Source organism: Parus major, chromosome Z (assembly GCF_001522545.3).
Source record: "Parus major isolate Abel chromosome Z, Parus_major1.1, whole genome shotgun sequence".
NCBI classification, from domain to species: Eukaryota; Metazoa; Chordata; class Aves; order Passeriformes; family Paridae; genus Parus; species Parus major.
The window spans coordinates 71,779,753-71,799,540 of NC_031799.1; the positions used below are offsets into that span (position 1 = coordinate 71,779,753).

At 37.8% G+C, this 19,788-nt stretch overlaps 1 protein-coding gene across 1 annotated transcript in view; it reads right to left on the bottom strand.

Moving 5' to 3' along the window:
• EDIL3 (EGF like repeats and discoidin domains 3) overlaps positions 1–19,788 on the bottom strand; it is a 233,855-nt gene that overhangs the window by 112,801 nt on the left and 101,266 nt on the right. The window contains exon 4 of the mRNA XM_015653032.3: positions 3,732–3,860. Coding sequence (XP_015508518.1) covers positions 3,732–3,860 — 129 coding nt within the window. The remainder of the gene's footprint in view (positions 1–3,731; positions 3,861–19,788) is intronic.

Below are 19,788 nucleotides of genomic sequence, written 5' to 3' on the forward strand. Positions count from 1 at the left end.
CCACTGGCCTTTCCAGCTGTGCCACCACAGGGAAATCCACTGTCCCATGGATAGCTGGGATGATGTCCCAAGGTATAATGGAAATCCACTCTGCCACAGGGTCCCACTGTGCAGTTTCGCAAAACATTCTTGTAGCAAATGTGAACGTCACATCCATGATGTGGAGGAAGAAAGCAGAGAGCTCTGTAAAACTCTAGGAAGGGTTTGATTGCATTATTAAATGTGTTTCATTAATAACCCTTACTCTTGGTGTGCAAGGATTTTAGTTATGTCTGGCAGAGTTAATGAAAATAAAATCACTTGCAGAAAATAAAGAAAATTGCAAATCAAATCCTTAAATCTGAGTCCCGTATTGCTTCAAACATGAATTTTCCTGATTGGATCTCTGTCCTTTCAGCTACCAGAGTGGCATCCAGTAACACATATTGTGTTTAAGGTCTCAAGTTCCTAATTTTTCTGGTAGACAGTCTCTACGTGATAATTGCAATAATGAATACTGTACATATCTTTCTAAGTTCTGGGGTTTTTTTTGTGTTGTAAGGGTTTTTTTTTTTAATCTTTTTTCTTGTGTTTGTTTGTATGACTTTTTTTTTGTTTCATATTTCATTGGTTGGTTTGAGTTTTTTTGTGATTTTTTGTTTGTTTTGTTTTTGTTTTGGGGGGTTAGTTTTGTTTTGTTTATTTGCTAGTTTGGTTTTCGTTTTGTCTGTTTTTGTGTTTTGTTTTATTTTGGTTTTGTTTTTGCTTTTTGGGTGGAAAAGCTGCCCATTTCAATTTTTGGGATATTTCCATGGATTTTGACTTGTTCTAGGCTATCTTAACACAATCACAGACTGACTTGAAGGGGCTCTGAGGTCTCTCTGGAACCTTCTCTTCTCCAGGTGAACATTCCCAGCTCTCCCAGCCTGTCTCCAGGAGAGACTTTGAGATAAATCTTCATTCCAATCAGAAGTAAATGGAAGAATAAAATCTTCTTAAACAATGGAGGAATATTTAAAGAATAGATTTGATGCAGGCATCAGCACAAAATCCTGTCTAGGCCTCTACCTGAGGCAGACTTTCCTGGTTTTGGTTGATTTATGAGCTTTGAAATGGGAAACTCTTTCTTTCTTTTTTTTTTTTTTTTTTTTTTGCCACTGGGTAATCACAATCTTTCTAGGCAACCACAGCCAATTAATATCAGTTTTGCAATAAATCAAGAATATACAGTCAGTAAAATTGCTAATGATCTCTAGTTTACATATTATTTACGTGGGTAAAAGGTCAAGAAATCTTAGAAAAACTGTCAGGGTATTTGTTAAGGTGGATGATAAAATACTAGCTTTGAGAATGAATCTTGACTGCAGAATCAATCACCTGGCTTAATTGATTTGGAAACAAAATATTAGACATGAAAGGAATCCAAGATAAAAAGCTTTGTACAAGAGAACCAGAACGTGGTTTTTGGAATTCTTGACAGTGTAGAAGGGATGTGCCTTGTAATAAAGTCATTTTAATTTATATCTTTATGATAAATTCAACAGACTTCTTACTTGATTTACAGTGAGTTCAGAATTGAATTGCTAAATTTCATGGAGCAGAGGAATTTGTATCAAAGGAACACTGTGAATTCAGCTAAGGTGATGTTGTATATAAATGTTAAATTAAGTCCACCTCTGAAAACCCCACAGTTCTCCCTGACTGCAGAGAGTTCTGTGGCTGCCTCTTACAGCTCCCATCCTCAGAGACCCTCTGAACACCTGGATAGGGTCTCTGATTTATCATCCCATCTTAAATCAGATTATCTGAAAATGACTAAATTTCATTCTCCCCCAAAAAATAACTCTTCACACAAACTTGTCTTTCCTCAAATCACTTCAGCTGCCTTCTGGGGTTGTGGTGAGCCTGGATCAGCTGTGTGAGAGCTTTATTTTGTCCTGAAGTTGACACAAACACCCTGTGCTGATTATCAGAATCATTAGCTAACACTGTATACCTCAATATTTTTAAAAGGGTTCTGTGGACCCAGCAAACAACTCTGATGAATCACTCCACGATGCACCAGCTGTAAGTTCTTTGCTCATGAATTAGCTGACAAAAGATGGCATTCCACAGACAGCTCGTGCTCAACAACACGTTTTTCTCGATGAGAACTTGTGGTATTATTTACTTCTTTAACAAAAGTCAGCTCCTTGATATTTGGTGGAAGCAGCATCGTGTGCCAGGCGACAGGTCCTGTGATGGAGCATCCCTGAGCACATGAGTCCATGTGTTTTCACACGAGCTCATCCACGTGGCTGGACATCCACCACTCATTCCCGTGCTCCCAGTGGAGGAGGAGGGTGTATATTTTCACTAGATTAAGTCAGTGGCATTGCCCACGTTACCCATGCAATTAACTGTGGGGGTGGACAAAGTTAATGACATTCCAGTCTTTGGAGACACGTTCCTCTGAGTATTTAAGTGACATAACAAATATGAAGATGTTAGCTGAGCTGGACTGTATTGGTCCATGGCAGTTCAAATTATAGAGGAGTGTCTAATAGGAGCAATTAATTCAGGTAGGCTAGATTCAGTGCCTATTCACTCTGATCTGAACGACTGAGCTGATTTTTACATGTGAGTGGAACTGCATTCTTGACTGTTTCCTCGAGTTTTTTACCTTCCGAGTAACAGCTGGCTTCCAAATGCATCAACAGCACAAGATTTTAAGAGCCATGCTACTCTTGGTTTAAGAACCATTCATGCACAAAACAGAAACCCCAAAATTTATCTTGTGAGCTTCTCCTCAGGCAAGCAGTTGTTTTAAATGAGCTTTGAATTTGAAAAAAACAAACCCAGTTTCTATTTAAGTAACAGACAATGAAGACTACATTTATAGGTTATAACACAACCTGCTCAGTCACTAGCAGATGACTATCCCTCAATATTGGTTTTGATTGCTGGTGGGGTGGAGTGAGAAGCAGAAAAGCTCCTGACTTCGTGTTAGCACTACCCAGCAATAACTAAAACATCTTTGAATTATCAATTGTGGTTCCAGCACAAATTCCCACACCAGCTACTGTGAAGACATTTAACTGCTCCCAGACACCCAAAATTTCTTTCCCCATGACAGTCATGTTCTCTACATACACACTCTGAGAATACTGACCTGCTGTTCCAAATCTGACCTGAAAATAGGAAATACTCTCCAAATAAGTGATAAGAATTAGAAAGAGATCCAGAAACTGTATTTTAGACAGATTTAAATTTACATCTGATGTAAGTCTGGAGGTTCTGCCCTTGAACTTAAATGCTGTGATTCAAAACATTTCTCCGTTATTTATAAAGACATAGATGAAGAAAGATGTAAAAGATATATCTATTTATTCAAAAAAAAAAAAAATCTCAGTTATTTTTCCCTTATTCTTTTTTTTCTTAGCATTAATCAAAGCAAACACTGCTGAGATAAGAAGATAGCCCTTCGACTTCAAACACGCATAGGCATTAAATCCCTGCAAAATATGTTTACCTTGTCCTTGCCATGGTCTAAAACATGCGTAGCAAATCATGTACTGTTGTGTCCAGTGGATTGGTAGTCAGGTCATTTTCTGAAGGCAGCAGCAGCATCCTGTGGCATTAGCTTGCTCATAATATAAAGGACAAAGTCTGATATACTCCAGAAAACCAGATCCGATATTAATCCTTAACAGTGCAGGTAATAAAAAGGCTCCTATCTATAAATACAATAAAATTTACCATGTGGAACTTACTGTGCTGGCAGTGAATCCCATTAAATCCCTGTGGACATTTACAAACATAGCCTATGAACGTGTCGCCTCGGTACGCTTCACTAATTTCACACATCCCACCATTATGGCATGGATTAGGAAGGCAGGGTCCTGAGAGAAAAAAAAAAAAAGAGAGAGAGAAGTATGTACACATCCACAAAAACAACCATAATACTTTCAGCCATTTATAAGCATTTATTAAAGAAATAAAATGCCTTACTCGGGCCTTTATATTCCACTAACTCAGTAAAATACACCCTTCACTTACTTCAGATAACTTGCCAGCAAGGATTTTTATGAACAAGAAAAAAAAATATGAAGCGTGTCACTACTCATTAATCACGGCATTAGTTTTTAATGTGAGAGAAGACGAGACAGTGAGGCTAAATCTTGCTCTTCTGTTAAAGATAACAAGCATTCTAACTTTTGCACCACTGAGGAAATAGGTATTAATCAAACATGCCTGTCATGCACAGAGTGACATGTACAATGTCCCTGAATGATCACTACATGTCAAGTTAGCAGTCTGAGGAGATCTTTGCTGTGGCTCCAGGTGACTTTCTGAAATCTGAGTATCTGGGCCAGCAGTTAGCAGCTACTGAAACAACTCTTCTTTTCCACTCAGTGCCTTCGCAGCATAGCCACCTCAGGATGATTTGAAAAAGCTCTTCTGACTAAATTTTCCTTTCAACCAACATGCCACATGCTAGGATGCATAAAATTTCAGCATGGAGATCTGTTAGGGTTGCAATTACTATAACTTTAAATACCTTTGAAAAATGGAATAGTTTGACCGGAGGTCTCGAGTTTACTCATTTAACAGCACTGTAAAAGAGCTACTTACATTTTATTATCTTACTAATACTTCCCACAACATGACTCCTACCAGAAGAAACCATTATTTTGATGATTTTTTTTTCCAGTCTCATTTTAAAGAAGTGGTAAACATTGTTTAGAAAGCCCCATGTGCAAGTTTGTCTGTGATTTGTACATTCAATATAATGTATGTTATTTGCAACCTGTGCCACGTACCCTGAAAGGCGATAACTGCTGCTTGTTGAAATGCAATGTCATAAACATTCACTCACTTTAAATTGCATTTGGGAAAAAAAAAAAACAAAACAGACAAAGGAGGAAAGAAATCATAAATTCAAAGCAAAGTTTACTGACACTCAGGGTTGGGAATTTCAGAATCCCAGAGGTTCGAAAAGACCACCAAAGCTACTGAGTACAAACTGTGACTGATGCCCACCTTGTCCCCAGCCTGGAGCACCCAGTGCCGCCTCCAGGAATTCCTTGGGCACCTCCAGGGCACTCCAAACCTCCCTGGGCAGTGCCAAGGCCTGGGCTCCTTTTCCATGGGGAAATTCCTGCTGCTGTCCCCCTGAGCCTCCCCTGGCCTAGCCTGAGGCCGTTCCCTCTCCTCCTGTCCCTGTTCCTGGGAGCAGATCCCAAATCCCCCCGGCTGTCCCCTCCTGCCAGGGACTTGTGCAGAGCCAGAAGGGCCCCCTGAGCCTCCTTTTCTCCAGGCTGAGCCCCTTTCCCAGCTCCCTCAGCCCCTCCTGGGGCTCCAGCCCCTTCCCAGCTCCGTTCCCTTCTCTGGGCAGGCTGCAGCCCCTCAGTTCCCTGTGCTGAGGGGCCCAGAGCTGGACACGGCACTCGAGGTGTGGCCTCAGCAGTGGCAGCACTGTCCTGCTCCAGCTGCTGTCACCAGCACTCCCAGGGCCTTCCCCACCTTGCCAGAAACTTTTCCCCCAGCCTGGAGCGCTCCATGGGGTCGTTGTGACCTGACAAGTCCACCTTGGTGAACCAACAATTGGACAAATGGAATGATTTAGACTTGAAAGAGATGTAAGTTCAGTGTTCCTGAGTGTCTGCCTGTTCACGTTTTCAATTACAAGGCCGGGTTTGAAAGATTCTCACAGCAGCATCCAGACGTCACATCAGTGAAAATCACGCTCTCCAAGCAAATATTAATTTGCAAAGCATAAAAATTAACTGAATGATGAGGATGTCAGAAGATATTCCCCAGTTATTATTGCCCATGTGGCTATTGCAATTTGAGAAGCCACGCAGGTGCGCATTTCTATTACAGCTTTTGTCATCAGCCTGTTCCAAGACACAGCCCTGCAGAGGTTTTGCTTGTGTACATCATTAAACATGGGATATGTCTCACTGAACCAAAAAAATAATGGACATGAACCTACTGCAGATGATCCCACATGGAATTAATAACAAAAAAAAGGGCAAAAAATTGTGAAGATGAAAACAAGGATGCTGCATATTTCCAAGTGTTACTGCTTCATGCTATTTCTCCTTCATAATAATTTGGGAAGAAAACCTTTAATAAAAAATAATAAAAATAATAAAAATAATAAAAATAATGAAAAAACCTAATAATTTGCAGTTTTAGCCTTCCAACAAACATGAACTGTGCACTTTTTTTCCAAGCCCCTATCACAGTGCTGCAGTTTGGGGAGCACCTGCAGGCAGCCTCATATGTTAATTGTTCCTATGCAAGCAAGATCTCTGATCTTCCAAGAACAATGAATCCTTGAATAATTACTTTCTCATTTTGCTTTTCTGCTTTCTCTGTATGGCTTGTTAAGCACACGTTCAGCCTACTTTCATCGATTTTCTTTCTGTTTTGCATTTTCTCAGATCACTCCAAACTGCAAAGGCTTGAAAGTTCATCTGAGGTGCATAGTGATAAATAAACTGGCACGTGATAGTTTTTTCTAAACAATGTTTTTCTTCTATGAAGCCTTTCTTCTGGAAAAAACAAACAAAAACAACACCCACACCAACAATATGAACAATTTTTTCCTGATTATGGTTGTTATGGACAAATAATATCACTATTTTTCAAAATAATTGTTGAGTATTTTGCTTTGGGTATTTTTGTTTGCTTTTTTGTTGTTGTTCATAGAAACTGGTAATGAGAAAATTATTTTTAGAGCAACAAAGCATCCTCATTAGTTATGCTCAAATTAAAAAATAACAGTCACCTAGTTTTGACTAGTTAAAACTTCTTAATTGATAAAGAAATGGGTTAGACTGTGTTCTAAATGAATGAATGATTGAAAATTAAGAGCCTGTGCCACCCTGCCATTGCTTCTCCTAATTCTTCAAAAGGCCTAAATTTAAGTTCACACATCTTGACCTTATTTAAATTGCATGAACACCCTAACATATCATTATTTAAAATGAATTAATTAGTTAATTAATCAATTTTAACTGAGTGTACAGGACCATTGATGCAATTTCTGCAGATTTAAGTGTCTTGAAGGGTCTGGGGTCTAATCCTGTCATCATTCCACTGAAGCACCAAAATTGAAATGTGTAAGATCTGGACACAGGTGGCCCATGAGGAGAAGTCCCAGAAAACTTCCAAAAGAATTTCTAGGCTTTTAAACAACATGGCATTAAGTTATGGATAATTAATTCTGTGACAGCCTGGTTAATATGTCTGTTAATCAGATCTATAGCTGCAAGTCCACAAATATTTTTTTTTACAATAAAAAACCCCCAAAAACACAAACCAAAAAAACCCAACAAACAAAAAACCCCAACAAAAAAAAAAACAACAAACCAACAAAAGAACAAACTAAATATGCCAACTAATTTTCAAAAACAGTGGACTTCAGGGATTGGGTTTTTTTAAATCAATAGTGCTGTAATACTTCTACAGGTAATCTTTAAGTGGCTTCCAACACAAAGAGAACAACAACATTTGATCAATATTAATGAGCAGAGGAATTCAATGGTATGGTTTCCAGGCATTTTTATCCATGTTCATATAAAATAATGTCAGCAAGATTAATTGTGCACTCAAAGTAATAGATCTGTTCACTTTGCTGCTCTTTTGAGTCCTTCTTTGTTCAGTTCCAGGGGTATCAGCCAACATAATAAGCACAGTCCAAAATACATCATTCTATTATTCAATTGAAATCCCATGCTGTTTTTGAAAAAATATTGAAAGTTAACTTAAAGCGTAGCAGGTTTTAAATTTTAGATGTTCTTACTAAAACCTCTGAGACTTCATAGATGTATGAATCAAATAAATGCATCCTCAGCAGAGCTGCAAAGGGGCTCAAGGCAGAAACACGTTATCTGTTTTCTCCTTTGAAAAGTAGAGTCAACGAAAATTTCATAATAAAATCTTGTATCATGCCATACTGCAGTGAAAACTGCGTATTTGTGAGAAACCATGAGATTGTCTACAGAAGATAAAGCCAGGAAAGCAAGGAAACCAATTTAGTGATAGCCATCTGCCTCTAAAAAATCCAGCATAAGCATTTGTTTTGCCAAATATAAAATCTGCTGATGCTTTGGTGGGAAAGACATTCAGAAATTACAGGGGATGTCATTAAACAAGAAATCAGTGTCAGCCCATCTTCATCAAACAGCTGGATTCCCCAAATTCAAAAGTGTGCTAAAACAGGTGATCAAAAATCAAAGCCCACCTTTTCTCACAAAGTCAATCTTAAGTGAGAAATATTAGAAATATGAGGAAAAAATAAAGGAAAAATATAAGGAGAAAATAAAGGAAAAAATGTGTACTCCATGTTAAATAACTACATTTTTTACAAGTAAAATGAAGGAAAATGAAATACAAAATGTTAGCACTTCTGATGGTATCAATCCATTTTGTCTTCATATAGAAATAATATGAATTTTATGAAAATTATTAAATTAGATATTGACCTTAATATACATCAAGGCAAAGATAAAAATCTAATTGCTCCATTTATTTTGTGGAGTATTACCGAAGTAGGATTAAAATATAATCTTATTCTGATGATATAATAAGCTGCAAGTCCCATCAAAACAAATATTGGGAGCTATCATCAAACTAATAAGAGGTATCAAATAGTTTTACTTCTTATTTTAAAGAAAAGTACTCTCCAGTTGCTTGCCTTTGTAGCATCAGCTTTTCCTAAGTTCCTCTTGGCTTTACATGAATGTCAAATCAGGTTTTTCCCCATCTGATAAACTGAGATCTTCATCAGAGATCTCTCACACAGTTTTAACATCAGTAGCTGGAAGTTTTCCTCAGTCTTGTGTTTGGATAATACATGACACTTTTGCCAAAGGAATATCTTCAAAATAAGCTGTGGCAGAGCTCACTTAGCAGGATCTCCTGTATTTTGAAATTAGTTTGTGCAAAGTGTCACAAACAACTTATTTTCACTTTAGGGTCAGGCAGGAATCAGCCTCCTTGCTGCAGGAGCTAGCAGAATGGCACAAATGGTGAGGGAGTTAAGGATTATCACCTCAATTAGGATCAGTGCCCAGGTGATCCAACGCTCCACTGGCTCTGCTCAGCAGTTCCTGCAACCTCAGGACAAAGCTGAACCATCCCACCATGGAAATGAGCAAAAGTCTGCAGTAGGTAATCTAAAAATATTTGTAAAAAATATTGTAAAAAAAAAATAAATTAAAAATTGAGCTTAACTTTTCAAGTCTTTGTATTTGACATAATTTTCTAACTGACAGACGTTTTCTTCACACAGTTAAAAGTTTTACCACCATTATACACACAGATGATAGAGCGCCGTTCTTTCAGAAGTACATTGACCTTTTTCTTTCCTCATCCCCCTTTTAAAAACTGAAAATGGATTTTTGAAAGGTCTGCCCCTTCAAATGTGAGATTGCAGAATTCACACTCCAGCAGATAGAAATCCAAAGTATAACCTAATCCTATTCAAAAGGGACCATCTTCCACAGGGACACGCAGACGAGCATTCAAATTCATCAGGAATGTCCCTACAGGTTCTGACAGAAAACTGCTTTATTGCACAAAAAGGTCAGGAATGTAACAAAAGCTGGGGTCTCTGATCTTCCTCCCATTTACTGCTTTTAATTCAGTATTGTTGTGAAGATTTTACCCAGCACAGAGGCTGTTTTGGAATGTCCTCAGGTGCCTCCCTTGCAGGGCAGAGTTTGGGGACATCTGAGGAGCACGTTCCCAGCTGGTGTGCTTTTGACCCTCTGAAGGCACTGAAATCACAAGAATGTTTTCTAGACAACATGCTCATTCTGCCACTAAAGTATGAATAATCAGCAGTAGTGTGCTAATATTTTGTAGTCCAGTATTTCCTCCTTTTTCCTCAGAAATTCTTTTCTTTTTAATTTTATTTGAAAGTAATTCTGTGCTAAAAATATACCTGAACATCTAAACATTTTAGGGCCCAACTCTGGTTATACTGGTGCATCCTGACAAACTGATTATCAACTGATTATCATTAGTTAATGATGATGAACATAATAAAGATGCATTTTGAACTAACTCATCCCTCAAAGCTTCTGAAGTGTATCAAGAAATTCTTGCTTTCCCAGAAAACTCAAATATTTGCAAAGTAAAGATAAAAGGAAATCAAACCACAAGAGCTCCATCCTATCATTTCCTATTTTTAAATATTTTTTTTTCTATTTTTAAAATTATTTTTTAATTTTTATTTTTTTATTTTTTTATTTTTTAAAAAATTTATCTATTCCTTTTTGAATTTTCTGCTGTTGCTTCTATTTCACTGTTAGGATACAAATGTACTTTGAATCAACAAATCTGTATTGATCTACACCTTGCTTTTTTTTGGTTATTTCAACCTGAAAATGATAAGCACTGCAGAACATCATTCACAATTTATGTGGGATATTGATAACAATAACTGCATTTCCTGCATGTTAATGCAGGAAAGCATAAAAAGCAATTAGATGACACACTCTGTCATCTCATGAACATTCCAAAATACCAACTTTTTGTTAGGTTCAAAACAAACCTGTTCAGCCTGGTTCATAAGTGAATTAGTAGTGTATTAGATTCTATCTGGCTATATATTCATTATAAACTAATGGCAGAAATCCAGACTTAATTGCAGCGTGATTAAATATTTATCTTGTTTTTAATGCAGCAAATGGAGTGTGCTGATTATAATGATCAAGGTGTCTCCATCTGGATGCAGAAAAAGATAAAGTTCAGCCCCTGAGTGCAAAATGCTTTTGGGTCATTTATACACATTTCCCTCCAATTCTGTTCCATAGAATTCTTCTACAGGGAAGAAATTTAACCTGATTGTCCAGGCCTTTCCCAACCTTTTTTGAGCTGAATAGCTGGAATATTTTCTGAAAAGATGCAATTTATTCTTGATGGATATACAGTGCCTTTCCTTAAGAGTCTTAAACTTCTCACCCAAGCCTTTGATGGCAAATTATACCCAAATTTGAGGCATGGTGAGTGTAGTGGGCAGTGATTTTACAGAGGGTGAGACATAAAAATACTCTAAAAGCTGGGGAAGGTGTTCAATGCACTACAAGACATTTTCCTCAAGTCCTCTTCCATTATTTCTCTTCATATTCCTCAGCTTACAAGGCTAAGAACTTTCTTTGCCAATTTTAACTGTTGATTTTCACCTCTTTGCCATCTAAATATGTGTTTCTGAATCATGCCCACAGTATTCTTCCCCCACCAGCTCTCCCAAAATCCTCCTTTAACAAGAGTTAAGGTGAGATCTGGTCTGCATCTTTGCATCACCTTTCACAGGAGGATTTTATCTTCCCAGAGAACACCTGATCAGTTTACATAAAATACATTTTCAAGGTCTTTCCATCCTCCTCCTTTAACTTTCCACCCAGGCAGCTGTTTTTCAAAATCATTGCTGTTTTTCTCATAGATGATCCTTTTCCTGTCACTAACTTCTCCCACTCTTCCTGACCCAGGTGTGGCATCCTCTTTGCCCCACTCCTTTTGTGATTTACTTTTTCTCATTAAAACCAGATTAATTTTCCAACTTACACTTGAAATATTTTCCAAATTTATTTTTTCAGTTGATTCTGGTTTACATCAAATAGAAAAGAAAAAAAACCAAAACCCTCTGCAAACAGAATAATTTTGTAAAAACTCTGCTGAAGGACTGCAGACTTGAATTTTTAATGCTAAAGTATTCGGAGAAATATTAGATTTCAGTTGGGGTGTCTGGAAGATTTAGTTCAAAAGTGCAGTCCTGACAAGGCTCATGTCTACAGATTCTGCATTAAAATAAACTCACTAAATCCATTTTCTGCATGGTTGGAACAAATCCATGTCTGTGTTTACTGCACTGGTAATGGCCTAAGTAAAACAGCCAGCAATAAAGAAACTGTATATTGTTTGGTACCTAATGCAGAACCTCACTTGCAATTGGGATTTCTGTGCAACAGTGTTATTTTTATCATTGTAATTCTTGTCATCATATATGAAAGTGTCATTTTGCATTGTTTCACTGCACTTTAAGCTGGCAATGATCAGGATTTCTCACCCTTTTTTGTGTCTGTAACTGGAAAATGGAGGGAAAAAAACCCTTCAATGATGATGTGAACCTTAATTATAACAGCAAATAGAATAAATCCAGTTAGTCCTCTTGCTGAGGATTCCAGTGGGAACTAAAAAATGCCACAGCCTAAACTTGGGCTATTCATATTTGTGAGTCAGGTCCTAATTACTAGTCTTGCATTAATGACACAGAAACAGCAGAAGAGAACCTCAGAGGGTGGTTATCCTCAGGACATGAAATATTATTAAGAAGTGATGAAAGAGAATCAGTAAATGTGAAATATATATAGTCCAAACAGGCATAAAGTTGTTCACAGCAGAAACCAGGGGAAATAGACAAGAGTTACACACCAGTCATTTATTTCCCTGAGGATGTAGGACAGAGGAAATATATCCTTTCCTCATCCACTTTTTTCCCCAAGATGCCATCAAACCCTGCTATTTCCATGTAAAAAAATCCCCAACCCTAAATCCCATTGAATTCCAGATCCTGTCACTGTTCTCCAGCTCTTTCTCCTTTCCTAGCTAGATCATTCTTCTCTTTTTTCTCTTCACCTCCCACTCCTGCTCCACACTGGTGTTTTTGTCAGCCCAGAAACCTACACTGATGGAGAATCCCAGCTTAAAATCACAGCCCATTTTTGCAGTCAGGAGCCTTCAGTGTGGAAGACACAGAGCAGGATCACTCAAGATCTTCTTCCTCTGCACCAGCTGCTTCCACAGCACAAATACAAATTAATTGCTCGTGATTAATGCGGTTCACACGAAGTCATTTGCATCTGGGTGGAAGTACTGGCTGACTTTGGTGGTTAATGGTAGTAACTGGTTTAAGGTAATGGTGTTTAATTGGTTAAAGGTGGCACAGCAACACTGCAGGTTGGTGTTTTCTGATAAGCAAAGCTTTAACTTAAAATTCCTGCTTGTGCCATTACACACAATGAAATAGTTTGTAATAAATAACGAGTTCAAGTGCAGCTCTCAGCACAGGTAAATTTTGCCTTCCAGGGGTGGGGCTTGAGCTGCAGCACTCCCCAGGGAAATAATTTATTCCTTTAGGGAATTGCATGGCAGACTTCCACTGGAGATCTGGCCTTATAGCTCTTAAAAATCCAAATGAGATTAAAGTGATAAAAAGATGTCACTGTTTATTGAAGGTCCTCCAGGTGCACTTACGGCCAAAAACACATGTGATACAGGGCTTTGACACTTTTATCAATTTATCAAATCAGTGTAATTGATGAGAACCCCCAATTAGAAGTTAATTTAATGAGGTAACCCCCCTGCTCCTTCTTTTGGCCTCACACTGAATAAACTGTAGAATTGTACAATAATATTCTATAAAGCTACAAATATGTGAAGAAAAAAACATATAAGAAGCAAAAATCATTTGGCCTCAAAGCCCCAGAGCCTTTCCTGGTGTCCACACAGGTTGCTCACCAGACACATCCAACTGTGTGACTTAAACAGCTTGAGGCACAAAACTTGTTTTTAATTCCTTAGGATGTTATATCACATAGCCTGTATTGTGCTAGAAAAACTTGAGATGAAAACATTTCTGATGAGAAATACATTGCTTTACATGTTCTCTCCCCACCCCTGCTCATGGGAGGTTAGAGCAGAGCACACACCTGGCAGGATGTTTGGTTTGTGTTTTGTTTTAAAAAAGAAAAAAAAGCCCAGTGTTACTGCTTTGCAGGAAAACAAACAAAAAAAAATAGTAGAAATATTTTGTCATTTAGGAAGGCTGGATTAAAACAATAAAATTGAGACATTTTTGGTTAACATGAAAAGATACTGAAATACTCTCTCTCCTTCCCTTAGTGTATATTAATAAATAAACTGTTCTGCAGTTTGAACAGGATGAAATTCTGTCGAAAAGTCGAAACTAATGAAATTCATGAATAACTGTAACACTGACTTGTAATATTACTGTAGAGTGCTAATTCATGCTTTGTTAAAATACAGTGCTGCAGGCAAATTGAATACATAAATCTCTACCCAGACCTTTTTGTTCTTGGGCTGTGCCTTCTTCATTGTATCTATTGTAGCCATTCCAATAAAACTTCAGGAATCCCAACGCATTTCTCAGATAATTTTAAAAGTACGTAAAGGCAGAGTTCATGTTAACATTTTTTTAGTAATAGACAGCTGGACATTGATGGGAGAACGTTACAATTAAAATTAAAATTGTGTTCGCTATTGGAGCATTTTGCAATTTCATAATTGTTATTTTTATCCCAACAGTTGTAACACAGCCACCAATCCCATGGCAGCCAGAGGAAGTTGTGTCTTCAATAAGAACTGGACTGGGAAATCTTTTTGCCTTTTACTTATCTTCAGCCACTCTGATAATTTGCATTTAGCATTTCATTGCTTTACACCACTATTGGTCTTATGAAAATGTCCTTGCCACAATTTTGCTTTGAAGTAACGTGGCATTTACATGTAAGGAACATTACTGGAGATAACAATTTTATATAAATGAAAAAAAAAAGAGAAAAGAAAAAAATACAAAAAGACTTGTTTCCAAAATAATTTTTAAACTACTAAAAATGTATATATGTGATTACTCAATACGTAGGCAGCTGAATTCCATGTATCATCCTTTCATCAAACCTAATAACAAACATTCATGGTCTCAGGTAAAGCACAATTTATCATAAAGGTTTCCAGCAGAAAACGGTAAAATGCATTTTAATTGCATTAGTAAAACTTCAAAATAATATACAATAAAAAAAAAATAATCTATTCCATTTCTAAGACAAAAAAATTTAGGGAAGTCTTGGCTCTTGCAAAGAGTCATTACCAGATGGAAAGTCAATATAGGAGTAAAAATGATGTGAATGGAGTGGTACATATTTTTTACTGCAAGAAATCATCAAAGAAGTGTCTGCATGTGTGCACAAATCCCCATGGTCCTGTCTGAGTGAACTCACTCAAGACTTTGCTTGATACTTCCATGCCCCTAAAGCAATTTATATTCTCTTTATGACAAGAAATACATCTGAATTTTACCTGTTACGTTGCTCACAGTGATACAATTTAAAGAGGGATGTTTAGTCTTGACCAATATTAATGACAAGCAACATTTCACCAGTTATTGAAATAGTAAGGCCAAATCTTCCTTCAACATTTTTTTTTCTCTGTTCAAGCTGTGACAGACTTAAAGATCTCAAAATACAAGATACAAATCTTTCCCTGATTTTACAGACAGCCTCAAAGGAGGCTGAATTTTACAGAAGCACCAAATTCTCTCAGTTCAGACATGCCCTCTCTACTTTGCCACCTGACAGAGAGCTTTCCTTGGCACTTCCTCCATGCTTTCTTTAGCAGCCATCTAACCTGCTTAAACTCTGTTTTTTTAACACTCTGATATAATAAAATATTAGTTAATGAAAAGATGTGTTTGTAAGAATCAATATTTTTTTTTTCCAAAAGTCAGAATAGATTTTGTGGTTTTTTTCTTGTTCTTTGCTAAAAAAGAGCTATGGATAAAAAAATTAATTAATATCATGACAAGAGATATGAAATTATAGAAAAAGATCCTAAGACAACAAACATTCAAGGTACATTATTGACTGTATCATTAAAGCTTTTCCTTGCATGATTCCATATATTAACTTATTAAAAAATTTGTAGTGATTATGCAATATAGGCAATTCCAAGAGTGTTATTAGAAAGTGATATTTTCCATTCATCCTGCTGATTAATATCAGAGCATGGGGATTTTATTAATAATAATCACTTACAGTGGCAGTTTGTTGTTATTTTAGTACTAAAATATAGAGATTTCCTTCTTTTCCTTCTCTTGTTTATTTTAACCCAACAGCAGGACAGCTTTCAATACTTAAACTTTCCCATTTCTTTCTAACTAGATTATTTTTTTTCTATTGTTTCTTTATTTATTGATTTTATTGTATTTCCAATTTAAGTCCTTCCTGGTACCTTTTTCAAACATGACACTGGAGCACTGCAGTCATGCCAAGGGTACTTTCAGGACTCACATTGTTTAAATTGGCTGAGAATCTACAAATCTTACATTAAAATAATCAGGAAGAAGAGTGTATCTTCTTCTTTCCTGAAATCCAGTGATTTTCCACCTGAAAATCACTGGATTTCAGGAAGCCTCACCACAGCCACTCTTGTTTGTTGTATATTGAATTATTTGCACCCTGATCTTCAGCATCTTGCACCAGTGCAGTTTTAAATGGATCTGGATTTTTTTAGCCTGAAAAACTTTGAAGCACAGAACATTTAATGTATTAAATATAAGTTGTGGAAAAAGATGGCATAGAATATTAAAATGAAGAAAAATTATAAAAAGAAGAAACCAACAGCTTTACAGAAGGTGAGGGCCTGGAAACCTGAGGAGACAAGTCAGAAATGTGTGTGTACTCATATATGTATAGACACCAAATTACAGGTTCACTTGTGGTTCTTCCTGTGGAAACCAGAAAAAGGGATTTATTAAATGAAGATTTTATTCCAAATTTATAGCCAAACACATTCCTATACATCTACATGTAGAGAAAAAAACATCAGTAGCTTTTTTTTATAGCTTTAAAAGCTTTTTTTGTCTTTATTTTTAATATCTGACTGGGAATACTTTTCTGTATTATATATATATATATCTCTATATATATGTAGATATGTATATCTATATATATCTGTATTATATATATCTGACTGGAAGACTTTTCCTCTACAAGTTAAAGTTTGTTTTCTTCAACTGCTGAGTTAAATTCAAAGACTGAGTTAAATTGGACCCTTCCCTCTTGAAGAGGAGATCAGGGTGGGGTGACATCTACCCATTCTGTTGCTGATCTTCTGCCCAAAAATAAGGATATAGAACAAACTGTGTTGCTCAGTTTGGTGTCAAATGCACAGCTGCTAAAACAGGCATTGACAGCACATAATCCACCACTCAAACCTTACAATAATGAATAATATTTGGGTTGTCTGCATGGATTGTCATCCATGAAAAATATACTTAGCACCTTTAAATGCACACTTGTTTTATGCTCTTTAACCTTGCTGTCTTGTACTGTCTTTGAACAGCTTTCCTACAAATGGGTCATTATTCAACATGGTTTTTGCCTCCTGAATTGATGTGCAATACAGAGCCTTGGCAACTGAAAGTCACTTAAATTTGCACTGTAAAGGAGTGAAATTCTTTCCTCAGTGTTCTTTATGTTTTCACAGTCAGTCCAGTGCTCTAAAGGTGGTCATAAGACTGTTTAAATCCAAAGTAAGCATAAAGTAAGGCTCCTAGTGGTGCTATTTTTTGGTTAAAGTCCTTTATTCATGGGGCTTGTTAACCTGCTCCTAAATCCTCAACCAACCACTAATCCTGCTTGGTTTGCTTTCATTAGGTTTTGCTTCTTTTTATTTCACCTTCCATGTACCTAATGACAGGATGGGAACCTTTAGTGAAACGTGCTCCCAGTATTTTACCAGAGGAGACAATTCCTTCATCTTCACTCCAACTTCCTATGCACATTCCCACCAAATTCCTCTTCCAGGATGGATCAAGGAGCTGAATGGAGTGAGCACTGACTCTGTCAGGAAAACTGCATTATGGATGAGGCACTTCCAGCTGGAGCAGCCTCCTGATGGAGCTCCGAAGGAGCTGTGCAGTGCTAGCACAAGCACAAAGGAGAGCACAAAGGTGTGCTGGAAGAGGGAGCCAGAAATGTGTGAAGGAAACAACCCTTGCAACAACAGCCAGCCCCGTGCAGATCATCCCACAGCTGCCTTTTGGCATCCCTGCCTTCAGACCCTCTGTGCCCATGCTCAACTCGTCAGTCCCAGTTTTTTGCCTGTCAGCTTCCTTCCCTGAGAATTTCCTGTCTGGGTTTTCAGCACTTCTTGGATGAAAATCTCTCCTTTCCAGCAGCAGAGGATTTTGTCAACTCTTCTCTGTCATGTTTAGCCTTGTCACAGAATCCCAGAATCACTGGGGTTGGAAAAAACCTCCAAGAGCAGGAGTCCAACCTGTGACCAGCCCCCACGTTGTCAAACCAACTGGAGCACTCAGTGCCACATCCATCCTTGAAGTGGTTCACTTCCAAAACATTGTGTTTCCCCCCAAAAAAGTGCTTTTTTTGCACAATTCTCCTGTGTTTCAGCTCTGCTGGTCAGGAGTACTGAGGACTCAAGGAGCGGCAGGGTCCGCTGAGATCCCTACAGCAACAAGAACAGCAGCTAATGCATCTTCTCATTCCTTCTCCATCCTCAGAGGTTGAAGGAGTAAATACCAAATAATAATATTTGGGGTTTTTTTATCCACTTCTCTCAGCTGGACAGAGCTAGAGCTAGCCCTGCCCCTTTTGTCTGTCCTGGCAAGGACTAGAGACCTGCAAAACCTCTTTTTGGGGAGCACCGCTTCCCAGATGGGAGCAGCTGCTCCTGTGTGGAGCGACCCTGTTGATACAGAGCAGGTACCAAGAGATTGTGAGTTCACCTGGTCTCATGGAATCGTGGAATTTGGGCTGGAAGGGACTTTAAATATCACCCACTCCCACCCCCTGCCATGGGAAGGGACACCTTCCTCTAAACCAGGCTTCCCAGACCCCCATCCAACCTAGCCTAGATCTGAGCTGAGCTCAGTCTGAGGCAGGTGCCCGGCATGAAAAGCTTCACCTGGGAAAAATTCTGCCCCAAAATTCAGGTAAGAAAGGGAAAAGTTCATGGCATAACTCAGTATCTAGTTTAGAGGATACCATGTGATCTCCCGCTTTATTATTTTTTTTTATTTGTACACTGGGATGAATATTGTATAACCACCACAAATACCACTCTCTGAAACTATGCAGATTATGCAAAAATGCCCATGTATGAGTTTCTCAAGCAGCTGCCAGCACTGCGGGCTAATTTCTAACTCCTAGATCCCTTTTTTTTGTCAATCTTGAAAAGAAGTGAGCGATTTTGCCAAACTGTGTTATTTTTATGATATACATGGACGGACAGTCGCTAAGGGATAGGCTAAAAATACTAATTAATTTTCATTCCTGACCTAAGCAAGATTTCCAGCTTTTAAATGTGACAGGCTACTCTAATAGCCTTCAGTGCCACCTGGCATCCAGAACTATTTTTACTGCATAAGCCTCATTTCCATCAGAATGGGGTTCAATATGACCTTTATGTAATTTTCTGGTTTAGTCTATATTTTGCTTGGAATAGATGGAAAAGTAATTAGCAAGCTAGCTCCAGGCACTGGAAAAAATAAGATATGCAGTTTGAGAAGAGGAAAAAAAAAAGGAATTGCTACAAATGCGTAAACCAAGTTCAGCAAGACAGTAAATCTGTGGTACAGTCCCTGGGGGAATGGCAAATCCTTTCCCTTAGAATAATTCTGAAAGATGATTTTCCTCTTTGAAATGTGTGAAATGGAAGAGCTTTGCACACCACAGCAAAATCACTGTGGCCCCAAACACAGCCTGGGAGCTGTCACAAAACCACAGCTCCAGATCCTGCTCTGCAGTGGGCAGGAAATCTTTGAGAAGTGACCAGACACATCCTTGATGCTCAGAGGCGGATTAAGCATGATTTTATTTTGAAAGTTTCATTTCAATAACTTAAAATAAATAAATAAAAAGAAAAGTCCCGTTTGGTTTCTCTTTCCTGATCATCACACTGTCATTGAATTGTTTGGATTGGAAGGGACCAAAAAAAATCATGCAGGTCCAAAACTCATCGTAGTAACCATTGAAGAAGGTACTTTTAATT